This window comes from Dromaius novaehollandiae, chromosome 27 (assembly GCF_036370855.1).
Source record: "Dromaius novaehollandiae isolate bDroNov1 chromosome 27, bDroNov1.hap1, whole genome shotgun sequence".
Taxonomy (NCBI): domain Eukaryota; kingdom Metazoa; phylum Chordata; class Aves; order Casuariiformes; family Dromaiidae; genus Dromaius; species Dromaius novaehollandiae.
The window spans coordinates 4,778,352-4,805,800 of NC_088124.1; the positions used below are offsets into that span (position 1 = coordinate 4,778,352).

Genomic DNA, 27,449 nt, shown 5'->3' on the forward strand with positions numbered 1-27,449 from the left:
TTGCACGGGGCGGGGGAGCACACGTGCCCCCCCCCGGTACCGCGGTCCTCCACAGCGCGGAGGCAGCAGAGGCTCCCGCGCGGGGCCGCGTCCCCTCTAGCGCCACTTCCGCCGCACTCTGTGGCGCGGCCCCGCCGGGCCGGGCGCGTCCCCGCGGCCATGTTGCCTGCGAGGGGAAGTGGCGGCCCGGAGCCCCGCTAAGATGGTGGCGAGGAGCCCTCGGGGGGTGTAGGGGCCCGTCCCCCCTCCCCCCTCCGGGCTGCGGGGCGACGCGGGGCCCATGGAGCAGCTATAGGGTGAGCCTGCCGCCTCCAGGCCCGGGGCTCGGCCCGGGTCGCCGGCGAGGGGGCTGGGGGGGCGCAGGGCCGAGGCGCGGTGCGAGGGCGCCGGGGGAGGCCGCGGCGGCTGCCGGGCGGGCTCAGGCGAGAGGGAGAAGGCACACGGGGAAAGAATAGATATTGTACTTACCTTGAAGGCTTGAAGGTATTTGTGCTTCAGAATGTTTTGCTTGATTGGAAGGGAAAAAAGTCAAATTTGAAAATCGACACCCAAACTTCCCCGCTTGACCGGAATCTTTCGGTAGCATCGTGTCAGTTGATCGCAGTAGTGCTACAACGCTTATTTGTGCCTGCTCGAAACTCAGCAAGGGCCCTGTCAGCAGAGAGTCATCCTTAGAGCTCTAGCAGCACCCTTCAGAAACTAACACATACTGCCAAACTTTAAGTATTATTCTAATTATATTCATTTTCTGCTGAACAGTTTTAAAGATCTCTTGCTGTTGTTTGACAGCTTATGGCTTGCAGTTAGCTGACGCTTATACCATCTGTTCTGGTAATAAAAGGAGATGGGACAAATGTTTCTGCATTATTGCATCTTTCCTGCAGCACGCTTTGTCCGAGTCTTTGCATACTTAATGGTTGTCTAGAGCATTGGTAACTCCAATGGCATTTAAACAGCCAGATGAATGCAGTATGACCTGACTACAAAGGAAAACTATGACCAGGACTGTTTGTGGCCATGTGTCATCTGTCACACCATGATTTTTAAGCTTAGTTCCCACCATGGTTTTCTGGGGCAGAACACTGCTAGAGGCTGTGCGGTTTAGCTGTTGAAAGCAGCTGTTCCATTAAGTGCAGTATTAACACCAAGGAATTACTTTCAGAGAAAGATTAAGTGAAAGATTAGCTGTGTAATGTTTCATAATTATTGCACAGATGAAGTTTAGAAGGAAACATTCCCTGGTTTTAGGGCAGTCATGACATTGTCTGAAGTCCTGCACAAGTGCAGGTAACTCAGTGGGTTAAAACAGGTGAAAAGCACCACTAAAAATACTGAATAGTTGTGGGTTTGATGGAAGCAGAGTTTAACAGATGCAATTCTTTTTTTGGAAGAGGCAAGATAGCAAGTATGAGATTGCTAATACTGAATGGCCCACTGAAATACAAGTAAACTCTTGTTACAAGAACTGGACTTTATTTCCACCCTGGTATTTGATCATTTCCTGCTCTCCTGCAATTGCTAGGATAGGTAGCAGTGTGCCAAGCAGTCTAGTGTGGACTGTCCATGCCAGGTGAGTGGGTAAGATGCTGAGTACTGCCCTATGTGACACCCATCACTAGGGGCCTGTATGGTAAATGTGCTCATCAAGAAGAGTGAAAGTTTGTCCCAAGTGCTTGTCTCTTGGGAGCTGTACTGTAGTCTGTGTACATGGCAGACAGATTGCAATAGGACTTAAAAGGGAATGCTTATATATTTAGCAACTCTTAAAAGAGTAGAGCAAAAGTCCCTAGATGTTCAGTAACAGGCAGACTAATTTCTAGTGAAACATTACATGCTTACAGCTAGTTCTGCTGAAGGTATGACTAAAATAAAGGCATTTCTTGGGGTTTTTCCACTGCTGCAAGAAGATGATCAATTCTCTGCTTCAGTTTCATTCATCATATGTTCTAGATTACTTGGCTCAGCACTAAAGAGAAACAAATGAGGGCTAAGCTGTGTGACAGAAATGGCTGGCATGGTCATTTCATTGTATTACATAGCACTTACCTGGAAGCAGCATATTTTTAATCTAGGTATTTTCTGCCTCATGTTTGAATGTATTAAAAATGATACCGATTTGATATCTGATACTGATTTGACATTGTTAAGGAACATATCACCTTGGGAAGAGTATCCCCAAGAATAGCCCAATTTAATGTGTTTGAATAAGAGATGGTATGTAGTAGGGTGGAACTACTGCAGGATTCTAGACACATCACTGATGACAAGTACACTGTCAGCAGCAGTTGATTTTGGAAGGTTTGCAGAGCAGTTTGCCAATGTTCCCTTTTTAATTGAAACAATCAGTTTTACTTTTCCTCCTGCTTAACTGGTTTTGCAATAAGTGTTGCATAACATTTGTACTTGTTTGCTGCTAACATTTAAAGGCTGGGTTATTTTGGTGAGTTATTGGGAGATCTTTGGATAGCGGCACACAATTCTTTGGCAGATGCATCATGTCACCAACAAAACTACAGGTGGAATTCAGACCTATTAAAATGGCTTTTAAAAAGAGAAGATCTGAATTTAACTCTACAACAGTTTTCCAAAAGGAACATTTTAAAATGAGTGTTTCAGCTAAATATTAAAAATAGTACCACTGCCTTGCATCTTGTTGCAGTAGGCAACGCATTGAAAGACTTCTGCATAGTGAAATGAAGCTATTCTCTGGATACTTTTCCTAGCAGAGGGTATTTTTCATAACTGAATGCCAAGTCAGTATCAAAGCACTGAATTTGAGCACTTAACTGAGAGGATAGCAAAAACTGAAGTCAAACAGGTTACAAAGTATGAAATCTGTGAAGTCATGTAGTTCATGTCCCAGATATTTATTTCTGCTGCCACTTCCCAGCCAGAGGCCCCTGAAACACCCAACACTTGCACTGTCCCATGAAATAAAATCATGACAAGAAGGCACTTGTTGGGAGGTGGCACTGAAAGAGCAACCTGGAGGTTTCCTTGGCTGACACATCTCGACTCTCAAAGTACATGTGTGAGCTTGTTGGGAATAGTGATTTAATCAGGTGAAATTATGGCTTAGAAAAAGGCAGAAGTGCTGTTAAAGCAATGATGAGCAAAAGATGTAAGCAAGGCATGGTTTATGGGGAGGAGCAAGTGTTTCTTTAGTAAGCCAACTGAGATAACAGGCAGAAGGACTTTCAGGCATGTAAACTTTCACAGGGACTTGCCCTGATGGGAACAAGCCTAGTTAGCTCCAGCTCAATTGTCAGCTTTGCTTGCTCAAAGCCCTCCCCTCCGGGGCTTCTCTGTACACAATACTGTACATGAGACTGCAAGTTTATTTCCTGTAGAACTTCTGCATTATTTGAAAGCAGGGAAAGGATGATGCTTACTGAGCACAAGATTAAATTTAATCCACTGTTGAAGTTAGCCATTACTGAACCTACAGATGCACTGAGCAGAATACTTGTGTCTAGTTTGCACTCCCAACAGCTGTTTTCACTTCACACACACATTAGAAACTGCATTATTTCCTTGAAGGAACAAGATGTAAAAAAACCCCTGAACCTTAGAAATTTAGCTTCCGCTTTAACCTTGCAGATATTGATGCCACGAAAAGTTTATACACCCAAAAGCATGCATTCTCATCCTAGCTGCACTAGTTAGTCTGTTAGTTATGATCTTTTGCCACAAGCCTTGCCTTCCTCAAGCATCAAAAGCTATGGTCTAAGGGGATTTTGAACTATTTGGTAAGCCAAGGAACTTGTACTCACAGAGTTGGCAAGCTACTTGTTCCTGTAGTGTGCATGACCATATAAAGTGTTCAAATGGAAGAAATAGTTATTTCATGACTTTTCTTGTGATTCATGGTTTCCTCCAAGTCATTAGTCTGGTCCAGTGTCATTTTCTTACATGTGCAGCTTCAAAGCTATAGAGGGGAAGAATATCCAATTAAACAAAGCACCAGTGAACCTGGTACAAATTCAGCGGAGATCCATAATTTAGACACTTCCAGGGTTATGGGGCAAAATATTTGCTGTAGAATAAGTGGCAGGAGCACAATTGCAGGGAAAAGTTATACAGAACTGATGGAGCAAGAGGATTCAGATCTCTGAGGATTCCTATTTCCATTTCTGGCTGTCCTGTTTAGAAGGAGTAGTGATGTGATATAAGTTAGATTTTCTGTCTTGGCAGTACTGGGACAAGATGATCAGTGGCTGCCTCCATAAATCCTGTGTGTGTCCGCAGCCTAGACATGCATGGGAAGATAGCATTCAGTAATCCCAAATTTAATTTCCAGCTAAAATGAGGTTAATATTACAAGGCAGAACTAAAACAACTAAAAATACATGTTACTTGTACAGACTGGAGGCAGGACACTAGCTTGGCTGGCTGTTTCTCTAATAAAAAGTTAGAAGCAGTTAAAGTGATCCTTACATCATAGTTGACTGTCTCAACCTAGCAGAGATTCCCCTTCAGGAATGCAGGGTGGAGGGGCAATCCATTGCTTTCTCCTGTTTTGTCTGTTTTTCACACCAATTCAAACTCCCATCAGGAGCTGATGTATTTAGTGCCTCCCTTTCACAACTAGAAAAGCAGTCAAAGGAGGAAGAGAGCCCTCACTGCTGCCAGCACCACAGACAGGAGCATTTTTTGAAAAAGTGACTCAGTTCTCAGAGACCAGCAGCAGAGGCAGGACTCGGGAGTTGCTCTTAGGCACACGGACTCGGACTCTTCTTGAACAGGAGCAAAGGGACTGCCTGAGGAACCGAGACACTTACCAATCCTGGTAATATTCATTACAGCAGAAAAGTGGGACTGTTCAAGGTCAGTAAGTCAGTCTGCAGCTAGTACAAAGTACAGCTCAGCTTGTAATGTGTAAAGGCATCAGTTACATGGCTTGCTTTGGTAGTGCATGCAGAAGTGTGACCAGAATCATGCTGAAATTTTACTGTAATTGGGTCCAGGGACACAGAACAGTTTTACTGGTACATGGGTCTGCACTTTAATGCTGAGGAATTGTTGTATGAGAATAACAGATCAAGACTTTGTTTTCTTCTCCAGCATGTTGAAGTTACATATGTGAATGAGTAGTTAAATTGTGCTTTTTCTGTTTTAATATTATCAAGTTTTTGAACCTATTTTGTGGTGAGTAGACTAAGCTGAATTTTGCTGTGAGCATGAGTCATTACAGATCATTCTGCATTTGAAGCTGTGATCTTTGGGTGGATACTGAAAGTATTGAAATAGCTTCAGGACTTCCCCTTTGTCCCTTTGCAGGAAAGGATTGTTTCACCTGCTCCCCCAGTTATGCTGCTAAAACTGTTAATTTGTAGCCTGCCTTTAATTGTTTGGGATGAGGGCTCCAGCAAGTCTTCACCTTTTGAAAAGTAGGTGGGGGAATGTGTTAATCATTGCCATCAGCACTGGGCACTTCCCCAGCTGAGAACCTCCTGAGCACTCAGGGGGTTGCCCTTTGATAAAGATTTCTAGTTGTGACTTAGTTTCTATTCTCCCTTCTGACTCAAATTTCAACATTTTAAGAGCTTGCCATAGCAAGGTGGAGACTGGCAGTTCTGAAGCTGGCAGGTCCCCAAGTACCTCAGCCTGCCATGCTGCTCCCAGAGTTGAGCTGAGTGACAAGGTCCTCAGTAGCCTGAGTCCTGCCAGCTTGTCCCAGCTGTTCTCTCCCATAGCTGCTTGTCCAGGCATTGAGCAGACAGATGCAACGTGGACAGCAACAAGCACATCAGCTCTCACAAGCAGAGCAGGTGGGGGGCACAGTAGTGTTGGTTTTCTTCAGCAGATTATTTTTAAACACTGATTTCCTGGAACTTCTAAGTGGAAGTGGTTAAACTCAAGACCAGGTTTCTCAACTAGCAAATAAACCTTCTCATTTCTAGGTTTGTACTACAAACAGCTAATCACTGCCAAAATGACATCTTCAAGCTCTGCCCAGTATCCAGCAGCTGAGAACACCTGCAGAATCACACTTGGACAAGTCAACCAGGTAGTTCTCTTCCCCACTTATCTTCATTGCTTTGTTCTGTCTAGCTCCTTAATAAAGTTCAGACTTCTTCCATCAAATCGAAGTCCTCTAAGTACTCTTAAGTAGGAAGGATTTCACTTGATGGAATATGGCTTTTACCCTGAACAGCTGTGGTCTGAACCTTATCAATGGTTAATGATCATTTTCATGGAAGGAAAGAGGGAGAAAAACAATTTAAGGGGCTGTACAAGAAATTGTGTTATACATGTTTTTGCACTGGACCCATACTTGAACATTACATACAGCATTCCTCTTAATACAGGGCTGTGTGACAGTTATATGGGGGCATTATAAACTTGTATGTTGAAATTAGTTGCCTTTTCTGGCATTAGCTTGGGTAAGTGTTGAACATGCAGTACTCCCATTATTGACCATTCCTAGTAAGCTGTAGCTGAGAGCCAAGGCCAACCTGGCAGGCAAGTAGTCTAGTGTATAGGAATGTGGCTCTGGTGCAGCATATTAACAGGCAGTCAGAGGAGACATTTGTAGTGCAAACAATGGCTAGAGAAATCTGGTCTAAAAATCAGGCAGATTTCTTCAGGACTGGCAGCATGTCTTCTAGAGCTGCTTCATTAATACATACCCACAATAATGGGGGGGAAGTGGCAGGAAGGGGGATAAGCTGTTGAGAAGCTGAGAGATCCTCCCCTTTGAGGTTAATTTAGAAGTTGTGGAATTTATCTAAGTCCTGTGAAAAATGTATGTATATACTTATTTATTCAATCTGCTTGAAAAAGTTAAGGATAACTAGGCCCTGATACTAGCATCAAAATATTGTCAGCACTCAGTATTCTAGGCAATGTGATTAAACTAGCTCTTCCATTTTGGCTATGTTGTAATAGCTAAGGACCCATTTAAAGTGATCAAATCAGCTAGGTTACTTCTTCAATCAGAATGAGATGTGTGAGAATTTATTTCAAAATCCCTTTGAGAGCAGTCATGAGAGAAATGACTAAATGCAAATACATACTTTTGTGTTAAATACCACATGCTGATACAAGCATTTAGTTGAATTATGCTCAGGTTTTTTTCCTGGTAGAATAGCTGTTCTTGAGAAACAGACTTGTGGCTGGACATTAGTTCTATTGGAGCTTGAAAACACACCTAGCAGTCATAACAATAAAACAGACTAGATAAATTCAGAGGAGATGAATTATTTACAGCACTCACAAACAGTGGAATGAATACCTTGCTGAGATACCAGCTGATAGCTGAGTGACAAACAGCAGCAGTGACACCCAACCAGAACCCTCTCTCCCTTACCTTATGCAGGAAAAGCAGTGCTGCTGCAAGAGCCATGTGTTGAGGAGCTGTTGTAGGAGCTCTGAGCAGACTCACTCCTTAGCAAGGAAATGAGCATTTCAGTTGCATTTATATAGGCAAGGAGGAGAGGTGTTTCTGAGACACAGCTGAACCCACCTAAAACTGACAGGTGAAGGCTTTCACAGGTGAAGGCAAGTATTACATGCCTTGAGAGCAGAAACCTGTCAAAGCCTAGGGGAAACCAACAAACATCATATGCTGAGTATTGGACTTTTTCTCACGTGACTGATGAAAATATCTTTCTGTATTAGCTTTTGACAGACAAAGGAGGCGAACAGAGGAAGAGATTCAGTGTGGGAAACATACACATTAGTGTACAGTATTTGTATGCAATTGTACAGCATACAGCTTCCTGGCAGAACAGTGAAGGCTTTCTGAGTTTTAGGAACACAAGGCACGAGTTCATGGGGTGACACTGTCCTAGGGATTCTTAAAAAGCTTGTGGAATAAAGGAGGTGGGGGAGTGAAGTAGCTATTTAAAACTTGCTACTGTTTTATATAGCCTCATCTGTCTCATTTGCAGTCCAAATTTGCTTGGGTGTGTGGGTGAAACCTAAGGGGGCTGTGGTGCACTTGCATCTTTCCCATGATGCTTTATGTTTCATATAATACAGATTTGGTTTGATGACTGAGATCCACAGAAAATATAGGTTCTGATTCATGTTAGTTAATCACAACTTGCGTTTAATGCTGTCTTATTATTATGCGTCTATTCATGAATCCTAATAAATAAATACTCCCTAAGGTCTGTACAGAGCAGATCTGATCTATTCACTGCACTAATTGAGGAAATTCAGGCCTGCTGTTATTGGAGTTATGATGTGAATACACCATCGTTGCTACATTTGGTTAGTCACTGCCTAGGACTCCATACCAAGGGTCTGAGTTTCCAACCTTTCCTCACATGATGAATGACCTCAAAGTTAATGGGACAATGTGAGTGATTAAAGCATTTAGAGCTGGCTGCCCAAGTTCCCTGGCTTTTTTTGTCTTGCAGGTGAGTCAGAGTAATTGTGCTGATTTTCATTCCTTCCAGCTTCTTTTTAAAGCATTTGTCCATGCAGATTATTTGTAAAAGAACACTAGCCTTCAGGAAGCTAGCCTAAGGCAAGCAGTATTCCCTATGGCCTCCCACTCATATCATGGTTGTCTGCTCGGTGCTTAGTGTGACGGTCGAATGTGCATCGAGCAACTCAGGCTTACTAGCTGTAACATGCAGGCACGCATGCCAGGGTGACATGATTTTCTCTCAGAAGGGCACTGTTTAATACCATTCAAACAAAACTCTGTACTTTGCATTTTAGATGCGACCCAAACTGCCGCTTCTGAAGATTCTGCAGGCTGCAGGTGCACAAGGTGAAACCTTCACATTGAAGGAGGTGAGCCTGGTTTCTAGGCACTGAAACTGAGCCTGACCCTGGCTGTTTAGCAGAAGATTCTTTGTGGGGGAGGAATGGGGCTGGTTCTTGATTTTTCTGTACTTCAAAGACCTATCTGTAAAATAGGGATACCTTACCCGTGGGGCTGTTGTGATTCGATTGACCTTAAATTGCATTGAGAGCCTCTGAAGGAATTGGTATAGGAGTGCAAAATATTAAAGAAAATTATTTATTTTGGAAAATCAGAAACCACTTTAGAGAAAGGAGAAGTAGAATAGTCACCGGAGAGAATGCTGGAGATTCTGTTGTCTTGCCGTCTGCTCAGCCCTTGAAAATTGGATTCTAGTTGATATTTTTCCTTTACATTTCCTTTGAAATGGCTTGTCAGCTAAACCTAAGAGACTCTGTGAATCCATTTATTTTAAGATTAAAATGCAATATGTGTACAAGATTAAAAAAATGACACTGACTGTGATTTACAGGAGTATTCTGTCTACAAAGAACTAAATGCACTGGTTTTTCATTATGAATGTGTCAAATATTCCTGCAGAGCCCTGTGACTTATTTTAAACACTTATGCATTTAAATAACTTATTTAGCTTCTAAAAATCTTTGCAAAAACAAATCGAATGGTTTAAATGGGGAGAGTTGAATGTTAAATGCAGGTTATTCATGTAGATTAACATTTTAACTCAGTTAAGTCAATTTTTCTGCAGTGAATGGAGTACTATTAGCAACTTTGTGGTTGCATTTACTGTTGTTCAGGAAGGTCACTTTGATGGCTAATTGGGGGTGGAACTTTGCTTATATTTTGCTTAATACATATTGCTTTTCCTCTGGTACTCTAGATTCGTTACTGTCGCTGGCAGTGTCTGGTAGCTCTCAGAGCATGTTTCCTCTCCATGCTTCTTTGTGATACTGATGCACACATTTTTGCATCTTTCCTCTCCATGCTTCTTTGTGATACTGATGCACACATTTTTGCATCTGTCAAGCAAGTTGTCTCCTCAAGGCCAGCACTGTAATTGTGGTCATCCTTCAGTAATAGCTTATCCTTTCAACTGGTAATACCTCCTCCTTCCTCATCACACCATTTCCTTCTCATCTTTACTCTGAGTTGTTATATTGTTCCTCCTCCTGTTTCAAACAGAGGACACAATCCACAACTTGCTGTGGTCCTTGCAGGGTGTTCTGCACTATCTGTGTCTTGGCGCTGCGGCTCTGCTTCAGACAGTTCTTCCGAAGGCGTTTGGAAGAGCAGCAGACTCCCATCTGGTGCTCTCGCTGAGCCGCAGTTCCGCCGCTTGCTTTCCATGTTGCTGAGAGGGAGGTTGCCCAGATAAGAGTGTCCTTACCATTGTCGTGTTTTTTAATGTGGGCTAGAAAAGAGACTTCTAATTATCTATCTTTGACACAGTTTTCCCTTCTGTCAAAGGTTAATAATTACAAACCTTAAAGCATATGGTGAAGCACATCTTTCCCTTGTTTGGGAGGTACAAATGCATGACAGAAATGAAGAATAAGCACATACTGCTTGACTGACACTGTGTAGGGCAGTGGGAGGCAAGTGTCATAAACCAAAGCAAATTTCCAGGGACTTTGGTGAGTTGGTTTCACCTTCAGGTATGACTAAAGGTATGCTATGTATCCGCAGGTTATGCATTACCTGGGACAGTATATAATGGTGAGGCAGCTATATGATAAAAGACAGCAACACATGGTCTATTGTGGAGGAGATCAGCTGGGAGAACTGCTGGGACTGGAGAGCTTCTCTGTAAAAGATCCAAGGTAGGAAAAAGTGACCTTTAACGTATGTTGCATTATAGAAATTGCTGAATCAGGAGACCCTTGGTGATACTGTTCCTGTTCATTGTAGCAGAAACCTCCATGAATACCAAATACTCAGCTCAGTGGCTTATTGCTAATGTTCTGGAATGCCATTTAACAAGCTTGAGTTTAGCTCCTGTGTTTTGAAGAGCTAGTCTACATGGTCCAGGCCGTGAGCTGTTCGAGGTTACCTCTTTTCCCCTTTTATTTCTGCAACTTCTCAGCCTCTTGATCTCAGACCCATGCTAAAATTTGCATCCCTCAGTTACATTCTGAACTAGACTTCTCTATAGCAAGCATTTAGGAGAGGCAGCCAATCCATTGCAATTTCCAGCATCTTTTTGAACAATAAATGAGAATTTATGTCTGTAGTTTATAAGGGTAATGCTGTTTGTTATTGTGAGTAAACTCCATGTCTCCTTCTTTCCTGTAGCCCAGTCTATGACATGCTGAAACGGAACCTGACTTCTGCTGCAATGGCAGGTAGGTTTGTCACAGTATGGGCAAGTATATTCAATACAGTGTTGATGTAACTTAGGTAAGTAACAATATTCGGAAAAGAGAAATGTTTCTGAAGTTGGAACAAACTGCTAATGAAGGCTTTGATGAGAGAATCTCTTGAGTATGTGTCCTTTGTGTGTGTCCACAATCAGTAGCTGTGATGTGAAATCAGTTAGCTGTTTGAGTAACATGGCTGCCCATAACCAATGGCCAAACCTCAGAGCAGCAGACAGACTGTGTGGAAGCATGCAGACAGGGCTAAATACTGTGGATGTGCAAACCCAACTTGGCTGAAATATCTCTTCAAATCAGTATCAATTTCTCCATCTTTTTCAGTTTCGTAGCATGCAGTGACTTCCCACTCTTATTTTGTGCTTTCGTGTTCTTGAGCCTGAATGTAGAGTGCTGAAAACCCTAGTTCTGCAAGCCAAAGAGGTCTGCACTTTAACCAAACCGTTGAACCCTTAAAGGTTACTATCTCAGCTCATGGGAGAAGTTGTCATACCCATCTACATCAGAAGTCTTGCAGTCATAAATTAAAGTACATTCTTAACTTAATCTCAGCTGGCGGCTCCCTTGCAGCCATTTACCATTGTACAGCTGGCAATTTATGTGAAAAAGACCTTCTGATGAAAATGCATGTGTGCAAATCATGAGTGAGATGCACTGAGAAAATTGTGAAGTCTTGTGTCATACTTCCAAGAATCTCTAAGCAGAAAATGTGGGCTTAGTTTTTCAGAAGGACTTAGTCTATTTTTGCACAAGTACAGAAAAGCTTGTGCCAATTTAGAAACTGTTTGAGAAAATGAGGTCCTAAACTGCATGGTCCTCTGCTCTGAGCCACATTTCTTCATATATTCGTGCCTCTGAGGTAACCTCTTTTTGCTATTTATATAGAAGAACCTTCCTAAGCAGCCTCTTGTCTACAGAATAACTGTGTGAGTGCTCTTTCCTTGCTGGTGATTCCCTAGCCTCTTACCTATAGGCAGTGTGTGTGGAGAGCAAAGGATCCCAGGGAAATGCTCTCTCTTCTGCTGCCCTTTTCCCTTCTACTTGGTGTGTGCATGTGGCTGTGTGTGCATGTGGCTGTGTGTGCATGTGTGGTCCAGTCATGGTGTAACTACTTTTTAAACCTGCCAAAGAAAATACTGTTCTTTTAGTGAGCTGACCATTGAGTTATACCAACATGCCTGCATGTGTGTGTGTGTGACTACAAAACGAAACAAGCTTGGCAGACCAGGCCTTTGACAAGTACGTAGGAAGGAAGACTCAAGGTGTTATTTTTCCTTCATCTCAACATAGGAATAACTAGAAGTGCTGTAGGCCTTAAAGAGGCCATCACATTTTGTAGCAGCCACTTGTGTTCACTAGCCAAATCAAGGCTTATCAGCATGTCATTTTGCAGATTATCCTGACCACTTCTTTAAAGTACACTTGTAGAAAGAAAAGTGACTGCATTGCATCTTGATAATACAGACTAAGCTCGTACATAGTGCTCTTTATCAGATGGTACCCTTACTTGTCTAGCTTTTACTGTAAGTATGAATCATATGAGGTGTATTTAGGAATACCTCACTTTAAGGACATTTTGTGTTCAGTTCCTAGTATATATTGCAGGAACACTTCTCCAATAAGTGGAGCGTATTGTCACACAGTGTAGGACTAGTGTGTATTATTTATAAAATGTCAAAAAGGCAAATCTGTACCTCTTCTAGTGCCACTGCAGAGCCAAAGCAATTGTAGATGAGCCAGTTGGCTTCTCTTTTGCTTCAGGCATCAAGTACCTGTACAGCTGTTGGTGATGGAAGGGAAGAAAGGAGAGCTGAACTAATGCATGGATGGCAAAGAATATGTGGTTCAGCCTTAATGCATGAATGGCAAAGGATACGGGATTCAGACATGTCATTTTGTGGTCCTGTTTTCCTGTTGATGTGGTTCTGTTTACGGTCCACTTCTCTCCCTATAGCAGCAGTTTTCAATGTCTTCATACCATGCCATGATTCATGACATGAATCAGAGTGTGCACATCTCCCTGTTATTTGGTGGGGAATTTCTCTGCCAAATTGAAAGGGGAGCATGCAGAAGCCAACCTGGCATCTTGTTCCCAAGCAAGTCCTTCTATTCGTACTTCCTAAATGCAGCTCTCGTTATGTAGAAATATTTATATTCATTTGATTGTTCTTGCTAGTTAGGTTGGCCTTTTAATTAACCCTTGGGGCCAGCATAATTGTCTGGATTAAATTGTGGATGTGTACACAGTTACCCAGGAAAGAGCCTGCTGTACATGGAATTTTCCCTCCTTTAATCTAATTTTTGTTCTTCATATCCATCCCCTTTAAAATGACACTTTTCCTGTCTCAGCATATGCTGAAAAAGGCAGTGTCCTCAGATATTTATAAAAATCTTACTCTTCTCTATTTACCTTCAGCATTGATCTGATACAGCCTTCCCTATAAGCTCTGATCCCCACCCTCTGCTATTGCTCTGGGTTTCCTGCCCGCATGCAGGCTTGTTGTATAAGGGACCTAGAGCTTGCAATGGGAGGACAGACTGTAGGACAAAGATTTTCTTTACATTGGGAAGAAGGTTCTTACATGCTGTGAGGTTTCACCCAGCTTTATCTCTCAGTAGCACAGACTCTCTATTCCCTAGGGCGTTGCCTCCATACATACGTAGCAAAACTAAGGGAATACTGGAGTAATGCCTGTCTAAGAAATGGCCAGTTCTCTAAGGAAGAAAAGATTCTGGTTTCTCTCAAAGGCTTACCTAGCAGTCTGCCAAGCCTGGCTCGTTGGTTGCTTGCTGAAGGCCTTCTGTGTCGTGAGAATGGTTATTACCAGGGAAGGTTTTTTCTTTTGTTTTACCTGCCATCTAGATGCTGCACAGAATCTCGCAAAGGAACAGAGCGTCGATAAGCCAAGCCAAGATCAACTGAAGGTAAACCCACTGCCTGGTGGTTTCTTTTGTTGTACAGAGTGCCCCTTCTCTGTACCTGTGCATGGTGGACTACGAGAACTTTTTGCTGCTTGGCTACCAGGTCCTCACCTTCCTGAAAAGTTCTTGAAGTCCACAGAGCAGGGACAGAGTGACCCTTCTCTGTTCTCTTCATAACAGAGTTCCAGTCTCTGAGCGCGTTTCTCTGGGGTGTAGCACTTCTAGTCCTCAGTTCCTCCAGCGTGCTTTGTATTTTCATGTCTTTCCCCCTCTCTCCCTCCTCCTCTGAATAAGAATTACCAAATAATTAAACTTTCTAAAAGTGTAAACAGGTTGTGTGTTCAGTAGGATTGTTTTCAAAAGCTTTCAGGCAGAATCTGAAACCTAGGAAAAATCTTTGCACATTCTAACTTGTTTCTGATACATTTTGGGGTTAAGGTAGTCTGATCCAGGAGGTGTGTGCAGACACTGGGGGCAGGGAGTCATGAAGATCATCGTATTACTGTGTTAAAGATGGCAACTTTTGGACTTCTGCCAATCTTAAGATTTTTCCTGGGTTGAAAGTATATTGTGTGTGCTGATAACAGATGCATTGCAGCTGCCTTAAAGGGTTATAGCGTGTAGTTTTTGTTCAGTAAACTTTATTCCTTTGTGTAACTTCTTGGTGTTGTACTGCTGCTGGTGACTCAGAATGGAAGTGCTACATCCCCTTGTCCCTATAAGCTCTGATGGACTAACATCTGTGTTTTCCTTCCTTCATGCAGTTTAGCACACAAGAAAGTTCAGACACTGGCGTAATGGAGGGTGAAAGCAATGCTTCCGCTTTGTCTACCTCAGAGCACAAATGTGGGAATTATGAAGGTGAGTGCCAGTTATCCCCCCGTAATACAATGTGTACCAGTTGTTCTGCTCATTCTCCAGTGTGGCACACTGAGCTCTGCATCGGGAAACTGCTGGAGGAGGGTGTTGGGAGACTAATAAAAAACCTATTGTGGAAAACAATCTTTAAATGTCATCATTTTATGGCAAAGATTTAGAGAATCGCAAATGTCTGCAAAAGGTATTTTATGATGGACGCGTTTTCTAGCTTGGATAGTTGGCCTCGTAAATAAACAACACTTCGAATAAAATGGCAGGTTAAACCAAAAAGCGCATCTATCACTAAACGGTGCCACCAAAAATCTTACAGACCTTGCTGAAGGGTATTTTAAATGCTGAAATTATACCTGTATCTATTTATCTTCCCAAAGGACTCTTTCGTCTGATTACATAGAACACATACTGAGCTGTCTGCAGTCATTACTTGCAAACCAATCAAGGAACTGAATAACAGTAGTGTATATTTTCTATCCAGCTTAAGAATAATACAGCTCCTTCATATTTTGACATTTCCTTTGTTTTAGTACCTGGGGATTTCTTGGTAGTTCACTAATATGGATTTCTGGTGTTACGGAAGCAATTTTCCTGTTTTTCCGCTTTCTGCTCTCACATCCATTCTCATATCAAGGAACCTAATATGTAAAACCAGATCTTCTTTGCAAGTGTGGTTATATCCAGATCAAATGAGGGCAGTAGATATTTTCCTGGCTGCAGATACAAAGCAGGTAGAAACAGACCTTGTCTGTGCCTTTGAAACTCCTGGCACCGAAGGGAGATGGTTTGAAGGTTATCTTGAAATTCAGATCTCTGCATGTAGGATCATAGATTAAACTTCCTGGGCTAAAATGAAGAAGAAAGCTGACGCAAGGAATTACAGAGGACAGATTCTTATGTTCCTGCTGCCTGTTTTGAGCCTGCTTTTGGAATCCAGGGGCTCCAATTTCTGGAAATTTGGACCAAATTCAAACCAGTTCTCTTTCTGCATCCTAAGTTACTCTGGAAACTTACTCAATGTTGACTTGGATAGAGCTCTGAAAGAAGTGCACTTATTTGTGTGTTGGGTCTTAAAAGTAAGGCAATGCTGAAGAGAACCTGTACAGTTTTAGAGACACTGGGAACGTTGGGATGCTTCTCTGACCTCTGATGGCTGTGCAGTGACTATTCTGTCAGGTTCACTTGGGTAGATAAAGCAATACAGATGTGCCGCATATCTGGCATTGCAGTACTCTCATACAAATGCCGGACCTGGTAGCCGTAATTCTGGCTGTAAGATGGAGCAAGAAAGATTTCTAAAATTGGATGGGGCCAAATTTTTCTCTGCTAGTCTCTTAAATAATTTAGGTGTGGCATGACTTAGATTCTACTTGGCTCTTACAGACAAAGACTTAATAGAAAACCTCTCTAAAAGCAAGAAGCCTAAACTGGACCTAGTGTTTGAGGAATGGGATGTAGCTGGTCTTCCATGGTGGTTTTTAGGCAACCTCAGAAGCAATTACAAGTCCAGAAGTAATGGATCAACAGATATTCAGACTAACCAGGTGTGTAGACATTTTAAAGAGGTGCGCTGTATTCTCTTCCTCTCTTTTGTATTCCAAGTAAATAATATATTCTTATCCTTTCTTCCCTCTTCCCACTTCAGGACTTTCAGCCTCTCCCTTGTGTGTTCCCGTCCCAGCCTTTCACATCACACGGTTACCTTTGGTGTTTCTAAATAAACTGTGTGCTCTCTGAAGGCTGTGTTCAGCCACTGGAGGTCCTTCTGCACTCCAGAGCATTGGTTGTATTTCAGGAGTTGCCCCTCTTCTGGACTGAAAGTTGTTATACAGTGCAGGTGACTGTGGCGTGGCAACCAGCTGCTGTATGAACAGCTAGCAAGGGGAATGAGCTGTAGTACTGCTTGCAAAAAGGGGCGTCTTTGTGAGAGCTGTTAGTGAGGAAAAGGGGAGAAGCATTCACTGTGGCCGTGGCTGCGGTACTGGTACTTCTGCTGCTGAAAAGCTGAGCTGTAAGTGTTCTCTCTCCTGCTTCTTCTCTAACAGGACGTAGACACTGCCGTTGTTTCAGATACTACTGATGACTTGTGGTTCCTCAACGAATGTCCGTCCGATCAGAGCAGTGCCACAGTCAAGGTGGAAACAGTTGATTGCGAGGAAGTGAAAGAAAGTGACAAAAAGGTACCTCCTCAAACATCCATAGTGTGTGTGTTCCACAGGTTAACCTTGTTTAACTGATCTTATGGATGTGCAAAATCCTTAATTTTTTTTTTCATCTCTTTCCTGCTGCTGTTCTGAGTTGGGAGGAGCTAGATCTGTAACCATCCAGAGTCCTAACTTGTGTTTAGAAAAGGCTGTCGCCATGCCATACATGGGGTGATAGCTTTTCTCTGTAGCTGTCGTGCAGGTATTGGGAGGAATCTTCTTGGTTTTGGTTTAAATGTGTATATTTTCAAGGCTTAAAAATGATTTAAAATGACTTAAAATTCTAGCGGGAATTTTCTCTATACCATATCTCTAGCCAATATCTGAAGACTAATAAATGAAAAGACTTGAAGAGGAAAATCTCACTTTATGTTTTATTAGCTTTCAGTATATGATAGGCTGGTCTGAGTCTACTCACTGAGGTGATAGAGAGGCTGGTCACAAGAATATGTTAAAAGGATTGAGCTCATGATTTCTTCCATGGAAATTAGTAGGACTGCTCAGGTACATATTTGTTTGCAGTATTTGTATGATTCTTTTGTGCATCAGGGAGAGAGATGATTTGACCACAGGAAAATATGACCATAAGCCAGCCCCGCAATACTTATGAGCGAGATTCTGGAATGGCTGCAGTACATAAAATGGCTTTTCATTTGCTTCTAGAAAAGGATTAATTTTCAAGGCCATTATATTGTCATTCTAGTTTTGGTGTACAGTGCTGGGCTCATCATAAGTACAGATTTCTGCAGCTCTTCTAACAGCATATCCACTCTTTCCAGGTGACTGAGGATGTATGTTTGCATGACTTTGAGGATTCTCAGTGCTTAAGTGATGACACAGATACAGAAGCTGCCTCTGAGGTAGGCATCCTTTAAGTCAGCGTTCCTTGCTTGGAGTGTACTACAGTCTCAGCTGTAGTTGCAAAAACTCCTACAGCTCGTACTGGTTGTGGTAGGAGAAGCTGATTCTTGTTTTGGTTTCAAAGGCCAAGAGAAGCCAAAAAAAAAAAAACCTGAAAACATTATTTTTTATAACCTACATGAAGGAATTCAGAGAAGTTGACTTGACCTGGTCCAGTTTGTTTTGGATAGGGCTCCATTAAATTCTAAATTGGATTGGCATTGAGCATTGGCAGCCCATCAGTGCTCTGACCTACCCAGACTGAGAAGACCAAACGTCTTTCCTGGCCACACTGCAGTACTGGTATATATGTGATTTGGGCCACTTTTTGTGGCAATGTCAAAGGATTTATATGTGCTCTAGGTGTGAGTGTCTTTCCACTAGAAGATCAGGGTCCTTATTTTCTACATTGTGCTTCCCTTTTGTGCAGGATAATGTAGTGTCAGAATGGGCAACTCCTGGCTTTTAATAAATGATTTAACTTGTCCCTTCACATACCCAGGCAGTGAATGAAGGTTAGGCCCTCAGTTTCCGGCATGGTCAGTCTAATGCTGTATTAAGTTAGCATTGGTGACACCCATGCATGTTTTAATAAAGTTAATTTTCTATTGTACTTTGAAGGGAAATTTGGGATATAATCTTTGGTGGAGATTCAGAGGTATAAAGTACACACTTTGTAATCACTGAAGTTGCCAAATCCAAACTGATTGTGCTCTAAAACTTGTTAGTGCAAATTTCTGTGTCAGAATCAGGGTTCCAGTGGGTCCTGGAAGCTGCAGGCCAGCTCTGAATCTGTCAGTTGCTTCATGGTGGTCTCTGAGATGAGAAGAGAATTTCCCACTTCCCATTTCAGCCTTTTTTTCAGAGGTACTTGTATGGCCTTTGTCAGGGGGAATGCCTGGGTACCTGCTGGTTTAATGTGTTTGTCCTCACAGTGCCTCTCTGAGGACAGACCAGAACTATTGTTTGTGTTTAAATGAAAAAATAAGGTGGAAAGAGAGAATAAGCAATAATTATTGGCTTGTCACTCCTCCTCACTACCCCATTTTTCTTCTGAATTCCCTCATGGTAGATATTGAGGGACATCAAATTTGTGTTCTTTCATCTGTGCTTTTTTTCTCCCAGTCCTCCAGGCTGCCTTTTGAGGTTTTGTTTTAAGTCAGCAAAAGTATTTCATGATACTCTGCAGCTGGTGGCACCAAAATTTTTTAGCATAATTTTCTAGACTGTGCATGCTTGACAAATTAGGTTGTCCCTGGCACTGGACAGCTAAATCATAGCTCTGAACTTGGGCAGCTCTTGCCCTTGCTATGCAGGGTAATCAAGTAAGCCACTATTAGTTGTGCAGATTCAACAGATGCTAAGTGATTACTGAGTCTGGGAAATATATTCCTAAGTGATTCCAGGAGCTCTACCCTTGAATTTAGAGTGGGATATTTAACATTCAATAAAGTGCATAGCTTGAGAACATTGCATTCTTCCAGAGTGCTGAAGGCTGGGAGGAAGGAAGGACAGAGTTAAATGCTTAAGAGGTCTGAATCTGTAGAATGCACAGGGGTAGTAAAATATACCTTAGGCTTTCTGAGGTGCTGATAATCAAACCAGCGATCATGCATCTGCAAGCCTTTACTCAGTAACAGGTGTCCTCTTCTGATGAAGCGTCTTTGCTGCTTTTCCCACATAGAGGAAAGCAGTCATATGCAAGAATACTCTAACTTGCTGCTGTTTTTGTCTGCCTCGATCATTCTTCAGGACTGCTGGCAATGCACCAAATGCAAGAAATTTAACTCTCCAGTCAAACGGTACTGTTACCGCTGTTGGGCCTTACGGAAAGACTGGTACTCAGATTGTCCCAAACTGGCTCATTCTCTTTCTCTGTCCGACATTGATGCTATGCAAAACAAAAATGATGATGAAGGGATAGATGTCCCTGACTGCCGAAGGACTATTTCTGCTCCAGTTGGCCAACCCAAAGACCTATACGGGGTAGAAAACAAATCACGCGTAAATCCCTGCAGCTCTATTGAGTCTTTGGATTTGGCACGAGAATGTGAAAGCAAGGAGTCTCTGTTGCAGTTCACTGAGCATAAAAAGGAGGAAGAAATACAGTCCTTAGAAAGTATAAAAAAATTACTGAATCCTTGCTTCTTATGCCATCACAGACCACGAGATGGGAATATCGTCCATGGAAGGACTGCTCACCTGGTGGCCTGTTTCAAGTGCGCAAAGATGCTGAAGAAAAAGAGGTCGCCTTGTCCGGTGTGTAGGAAAGAGATTGAGATGGTGATCAGAATCTTCATGGGGTAGTTGTGTTAGTTCAGGGCTCCTCTGCCAAAAGATTTCACACAGGTTTTATTGCAGTCTCACAAAACCTAACTTTATAGAGCTCAGCTGGTGTATACCAAAGAGAACTAAGATGCAAAACTGACCAAGGACACTGAGGAATCCTCTGCATCGAATGAAGCAGCATCCAGTTTTTGATGTCCATTTAAATTAAAGCATGTAGGGAGCAGGGGGCAACTGACACATTGGTATCAATGCCCTAGGTTTGAAATTGTCTAAATCTTTTAATTTCAGAAGTTCTTTGGCGTCGCTATGATTCTCTGTTTTGACAACTGGTCCTTGCAGAAAGCAAATTTTGGAGGGAGTTATAACTTTGGCTGTTGGAGTGGTGTTCTCCAGTAAGTCAAATCCTGTGCAATGCCTTCAAGGGGAGGAGTCCGCATTTGAGAAATATGGGGGGGGGGGTGGGGGGAAAGGAGGGTGGGAGGGAAGGATAGACCAAGGGGATTGTAATTTAGGTAAGCCATTTCTCCAAGGATCAGTTTTCATGAGGGCAGTGAGAAGTAAATACCCTGTTTCTGTTAGTCTCTGATTTTCCTTTTAATGTAAGTTTGTTTGTTAGATAAGGTAAAGGTGCTCTTGCTCCTAGGCTTCAATAAGTCCTCTCAAACTTTTACTCTGTAGTTATCTCAGGTCATATATCAGTTGGCAGAAGAATAGGGTGTTATATTTTGCTTCTCGATCCTTCAATTTGTATAGATTCTTTTTTTTTTTTAATTCAGATACAACGCTATGTTGGTTTGCATAGCTTTGTTGAAGCCTGTACAATGTTAGCTGAGAATCTGGCCTGCCAGTTGAGTTAAATTGTAACAGCTCTGTGAACATTTTGGGATGTTCCCATAGCTCTTTGCTCACAGCTCCTTTGCAGCTCCTACCTTCCTTATTTCATCAGGCCAGCCTGGAAGAAGCTCTCTTTGGAGTGTGATGGAGATTTATTGACACATTGTGGACCTTTGAGAAGCAGAAATATTCCCTGTAGAGCACCAGGTTGCAGGTGGTTAGTCTGTGTCTGGTGGTTAGTCTGCTGTGCTTGGTGTTAGTTTTTGAATTCCTCCACTGACTTTCTTTCCCAGTGACTGAGCGCTTCAGATTTATTCGCAGCATTTGTATTATCCTTCAAAGCAGTGCATGGTCAATCAACTGGCCATTAAAACTCAGCTAGGACTTGCAGTTTAAAGCTGAGCTTTCTCTGAGATCAAGTCCTAGTGTGTGCTCAGATCATCAGCCTACTGTCTTCCTGAGGGTTGGTGTTCAGAGAATGTTTCCCCATGGAGAGGAGCTTTGTTCTTCCAGTGTGTAGAAGGTGGTTGGGTGCAGCTCTAAAGCTGGGGGGAATTATAGCAGGGTAAAGCGGTCATTGTCACGGCTTGCCCCGGGGCTCCAAGAACTGCCTACAACCATCCTGGATGCCCTGAGATCCCTGGGGAATGGGGCAGCCTGGTCTGTGCCTATTCTGGCTTTCCCCTCTGGGGAGGCTGCACAGGGCAGAGGCCTCTGCAGAGTCAGTGGAGAAGACAGCGCTGTGGGAGTGGGCATGGAGTACAACCTCTGCCCCGCACAGATTTGCAGCAGACTTAAGAGCAGATCATTCACCTTTTCTGACCAGCACCATCTCTCTTTTAAAATGCATTTGCAAAACAAAGGGAATTTACTTCTCCCTCCCCCCATTTTTCTCCTTCATTCCTGCCTGATTCTTTTTTTTTCCCCTTACCTAGAATGGTGCTGAGGAGACAGGGGTAGCAGAGCAACTTACTCTTTTAGTGTTCTAAGTCATTATTTATTTAAAATGTAAAGCTGACAAATACTTTTATGGCCAATCCAGTCTAGGATTCTCTCATGTGAGCAGGAGGTGTGGTGGAAGCATCTTTTGACATATTCTCCAGGGCTCTGGGAGAGCCCATACCATGTAGCATTAGCAATAGTGCCTTCACCTCTAGCTTTCAGGTATACAGACGCTTGAATTCAGTACAGCGCGTCAGTCCCATGTCCTTGGCATACACCCTATTTTGTCATCTTCTGTGTAATTCCCTTTCTGACCTAGAAGGTGCTTCACTCCTTTCTGAAGACAGACGTTCCCGGTTTCCTGCAGCAAACATTCATACTGTGCAAGCAAGGTGGGAAACACTGTTTGGGCGGTTTGCTAGCAGAGTTCAGGAGGAACGCAGTCGCTCTACTTTTGAGAGTCTGCGTGGAATCAGGAGCTGTTCCCTGCTCATAGTTAGGTGCTCTTCAAGGCAGTTGCCCGTTGCTTTCCACACTCCTTCTGCTGGTCCAGTGCTAACAGGCCAGCTGTGCGGCCCCAACACTTGGCAGCAACCGGCTCTGTCAGAGTTGTTTCTCTGAAAAGATACTGGAGTAGATGCAATATGCAGTCACTGCCTATCACTGCCAAAAGATGCATCCCCTTTATATTTTGCATAGTGCTGTGATTATTTCTATGTTGGCTAATAGACTATTATTAGACTATTATTTAGACTATTATTGTTGACTCTTACTTTCAGTTGTGTTTTAAAAAACAGAGGTTAGCTGTCTGGCATTTGCTGCACTATCCATAGTCCACAGAAGTCAGTCCACATAAAAGCCTACTTACGGCTCCCTTAGTTGAAGGGCTGTTCAATTGAAAGTGGTGCACTTTAATCATGTTAAGTTCAGCAGCCTTATCTCCTGGAATCAGGGAAGGGAGTTCTGCTGGGTAGTCTCTTCCATTTTAAGTGGCTTGGGCTCAGCAGGGTACTTTGGAGCAAGCCCTTAATGCACTTCTGAATGCTGTGAATCCCCCCTCCGCCCTCCGATTGCTAGTAAGAACTTAGGTTTTGCTACAAGCAGCTTTACTGAATTGTTCAGATCTGCCTACACTGAAATGTAATTTGCATTGACCAAAATAAAAGAAAACTGGGAGTGTTTAGGCTTGAATTAGGGGTTAAATACCCATACCAGAATCCTACCAAGATCTGTATGTAGGAAGTCAGCAATGTTTCCTGAAAACATACAGTGTCCTGAGGCGCAGCTCTCCCATTGTTAAGTGAAAACTGATTCTCTTGTTACAGTTTGTGGTAAAAAGTGAATCTGCAGGATAGCTTTCAGGGTAACACTCTTCATATCTGTGATTGTGCTTGTTCAGTTCAACAGTATTGGTTAGGACATGCATTTACTATCTTCGTAATTCCTTTTAACTGAAATAGTTACTGGATATTACATACCAGAATGCTACATCCTATTTTCCCTCCTGTATGAGAATAAGCTATTGCGGTGTAAGCACAGCGTTTATAGAGGTAACTGCCCAGGTTGTGGCTGGGGCTTGGATGGGGGGAGGCTTGGGGGAGGGAGGGAAGATGTTTTATTACTTTAACTTAAATCTAAATCTGAATAAATTGCAATTCACCAGGGACTGCTTTTTTTTCCCTGACAATTTTGGAAGTGCACACTTGAAATATAAGTCAAAGAAGCAGCTCAAAGCATTCAAGTATAATATGTATGTAGCAGTTGAGAGATATGCAGATGAGATGTTTCTGAGGTGGTTACTGCTTTCCTTTTCTACGGATGGGGCACTTAGCATGGACACCTATGTGGGAAGCCCAGGTTTTTCAGAGGTGCGGAGCATTTAGCTGAGATGGGTGTGAACCATGGATGCTCAAGACCTCTGAATATCTTATATTGGTGTCTCATAGCAAATGGTAGCGCCTTCTCTCTTACAGTGGTTTTACTATGAAGTGCAATAAGAGAGAAGAGGTCCTAGAGATATCTTTAGCAGTTGTTGCCACATTTCTGTTAGGAGTAGTATTGAGCGTAGCTGTCTTTTGATGCTCTGCTTAGTAAGGTTTATGTGTTTCCCTGCTTCTTCCTTCAGTGACATTGGTCACTGTCCCTTGGGAATGTGCATAAGTCTCACCTGCCCCTGCCCTGCAGGTGGTGTTTCATGCACAAGATTCCTTGGCTTTTCAGCCAGAAGTTCTGGTACCATTTATCCCCAGAAATAACAAGTTTTGTACTTTGATAGGTATTTAAATATAGTATGAGAATCATGAACCTCCCAACTAAATAGTGCCACTCAGTACATTATAGTGCTCTGCAGTGTGAAACCATATGTATATGCCTGCACTCTCTGTTTTGGTAACCAGAGGTACACATGCTGCATTTACTCCTAAAAGTCTTTCCAGTTTTAAGTGCCTCTTCTCAGTTGCTCTCTGATTCATTCACTAACGCACCCAGGATATTGTGCTTTTCTTATTGTGCTTATCTCAGTGTCCCTCCTCTGCTGGGATGTGTTATCAAGCTAAATTTAGCCTAACCAAAGCCATGACATCAATTACAAAGAGCCTCTAGTGCAGACCCCCAGAATGCTTATTTCTTCTGGCTGATGGGTATTCCCAAGAAGACTGTTGTGAACTTTCAGCCTGTGTGTATTACATATTTATTATGCTGCATGACTGTGATGGAAAACATGTTGCAGCTAGCCAGCATGCTCTCTAGCCTTCTGCATCCAAACACTGATTGTGTCTGCTACCGAGATGCTATCCCTGCAGAAGAAAGTAGCTATTGGCCAAACCAGGGCTCTCCAAAGAGATGTAGATGCTGCCAGGATTCCCTGTTTGCATATACGTGGAAATGGAGTGTTTCGAAACCCACTGTGGTTGCTTGCTTTTGCCTGCTCACTTTGCCTGTTCAGAGCATCTCTCCTGTCATGGAAGATGACAGATGCTCTCACTGAAGGCCTTCAGTGAAGGCTAACCATTTTGGAAGAGGGCATGATGAAGTGACTGAAAAAAGGATTCAGAGCCAGGGCACTGGTCTCTGTTCTTGCTTTGCTCCTGACTTCTTGTGTGAGCTGAGCAAGGCACTCTGTCAGTCCTGTGCGTGCTCTTTAGCTGCCTGAACATCTGCAAGCAGTGTCAGGATCCTTGAGAAGGAGGTGCTGCAAGGCTGTTCTGTCAAGAGCAAGAATAAGAACCACAAATGATGTGGGGGTGACACACTTCGTGTATGGAACATCTCCAGGAGCCCAGATGACCTTTGGACAGCTGCTTTTCTGCTCTGGAAATCCTCTTTTGGTTATCTGCTCGCAGAGGCTGGAATTTGCCTTGCTCCTTGGGAAGTAAGTGAGAACCTGCCTGTAACTGTCAGTTATTGCTGGCCGGTAGAATGGTCAGCTGCCACAAGCTAGGCTATACTTCCCATCACCTTGCTGTCTGTATCTGATTTTGATTAGTATGGTCAGCTGTTACGTTTACAGTCCTGTTTTTCTGCCACTTCGTAAGTGCATAGGTGCTATTGCCCTGGTAATGTGCATTTGCTGCCCACAGACATGTATGGACACTCAGTGCCTGCTACACTGAGCAGATGCTTCATTAGCTTCAGACTCTCCGACTCCTAGAAGACATAACTGCCTTTGAGGATCTGTCTGAGAAGATACATGAAGAAGGCAGGAACATGTTGTACCTTTGGCAAAGATAATAAAGACTTGCTGTTCTGTAAAGAGTGATTTCCTGCCGGATCTCCCCAGCACCCTTCCTCTGCTGCATGTTGTTCCTGAATATATTTTTCTTGTTCAGAAAAATTCAGCATGTGACTACACACCCACACAGTCACTGCAAGAACCACAATCAGGAGAGCTCACTAAACAACATTTGTGTGTTTGCACTATTTAAAAAAGTCTTCTACCACAAAATTGATGATCCGTTTTTGTTTCTTGCTCGTAATGATTTTAATTACATTGAGAGTATGGTAATGTAGGTTTATTTTTTCATTTGTACTGCGTTTCGGGGAAAACTTTAAGTAAAGACCTGTTACCAGTTAAGTAGCCTGTGATCTTTCTGTGTTCACCTTTTAAGGGAGGGGGAGACCTCTCATCCCTCCTAGGATGTTTCTACTTTGTGCTTGGGAGGGGATGTGGTAGCACAAATATATGTGTCTGCAAAAGACAGCAAGAATGGTAGCAGCGGAATGGCGTAGGCTTCATCTCCTGACCTAGCCTGAAAAAGGTATTTGCTGTGTTGCTTTGAAGCTGGAGCAGTTCCCCAGTCCCGTTCCCAGCAACAGTCGTAGCTCCTGAAGAGTCCCCAAGCGGTGGGGGAGCAGGGTGGCAACCACCATACGATTTGCTGGTGCTCATGCAGAAGATTGCTTAGCCCTCGCAAGTTTTTTCCAAGCTTTCTGCTTTGAGTGCGGGGTGGACACAGCTGTGACGGAGCCATCGCGCACCCGTACGCCCCGTTGCGCCCCGCGGCGTGCAGAGCTCCCCGGCCGGGCCGCTCGCTAGAGGGCACCCGCCGGCCGCTCCCAGTGTGGAGCTGGATGCTGGTGTTTCCCTGCAGCTCTCATGTCGTTGCCTTTAGGCTGTGCATACTGAACCTTTAATGCTGACATAAATAGGTTGCACTGGGGGACATGAGTCCAAGGCTGGGATTAGGCTTTCCTCATTCACCTCTTGTTTTTTTTCCTTTTCTTTTTCTTTTTTTTTTGCAGTAGTAGCATCCTGGCTGTGCTTGCCAGACAGGAGTGTCCCTGGTTTACGGTGCTGGTTGGAGACAAGCAGGCTGCACATAAGAGAAAGACGCAGCAGATGAGCACACTGTGCTCTTTGTGTTGTAAACTAACCCCACGCACACACCCAGCAGTGATTTATCACTAGTTGCTTGCCAAGGAGCTGCTGCTTCATAATAAACAGCATCATGATTGCTTTGTAGGAAGACAATGAAACTCCACCTGTGGCATCAGAACAGGAGACCACAGTCAGGTCCCCTGTCTCTGACACAAGGCTATCTTCTGCTGGCAGAAGGTAGAGTTGGTTGTATTTACGGTCCTGCTCAGCTACCCCTGCTTGTTCACTGGCTGCATTACTAAGAGCAGCTTTAGGCAGAACTGGTTTCCAAGATCACCTGTTGGCAGGCAGCAGGGTTGCATCCTGCAGCCGTTTCCATTCTGTCTCATAACAGCTGTAAGAGCAGTATTTAGACTTGCTGGTAACCTCTGCCAAACTTTAAGTCTGCAGGGGAGTTTTGTGGCTCTGCCCCTGTAGTCTTGTCTGTGCAGCCTTTCCTTCCACCTGGCCACCCAGTCCCCATGTGCTGCAAAAAGCAGGTCCATCGGAGAAGGTTAAAGCACTCTCCTTTAGGTTTT

The 27,449-nt window shown here is 43.3% G+C and overlaps 1 protein-coding gene across 2 annotated transcripts; it reads left to right on the forward strand.

Moving 5' to 3' along the window:
* Window positions 1-119: 119 nt before the first annotated feature.
* MDM4 (MDM4 regulator of p53) lies at window positions 120-26,127 on the forward strand. Of its 2 annotated transcripts, none has more exons than XM_026111938.2 (11): window positions 120-296; window positions 5,904-6,010; window positions 8,677-8,751; window positions 10,406-10,539; window positions 11,012-11,061; window positions 13,955-14,016; window positions 14,778-14,874; window positions 16,270-16,430; window positions 16,932-17,066; window positions 17,870-17,950; window positions 19,743-26,127. In XM_026111938.2, the coding sequence occupies exons 2-11, from the start codon at window positions 5,936-5,938 to the stop codon at window positions 20,295-20,297; spliced, it is 1,425 nt and encodes a 474-aa protein (XP_025967723.2). In that variant the 5' UTR covers window positions 120-296; window positions 5,904-5,935; the 3' UTR covers window positions 20,298-26,127. The 2 variants fall into 2 exon arrangements, with proteins under 2 accessions (XP_025967723.2, XP_064354408.1); XM_064498338.1 differs by lacking the exon at window positions 120-296 and adding an exon at window positions 4,558-4,827.
* The last annotated feature ends 1,322 nt before the right edge of the window (window positions 26,128-27,449 follow it).

Bases quoted from the DNA above. Each gene is read 5' to 3' on its own strand.
- MDM4 (XM_026111938.2), top strand. From the start codon at position 5,936: ATGACATCTTCAAGCTCTGCCCAGTATCCAGCAGCTGAGAACACCTGC. The intron at 14,017-14,777 runs GTAAACCCACTG...TCCTTCATGCAG, and splicing joins CAAGCCAAGATCAACTGAAG to TTTAGCACACAAGAAAGTTC. The intron at 17,951-19,742 runs GTAGGCATCCTT...ATCATTCTTCAG, and splicing joins ATACAGAAGCTGCCTCTGAG to GACTGCTGGCAATGCACCAA.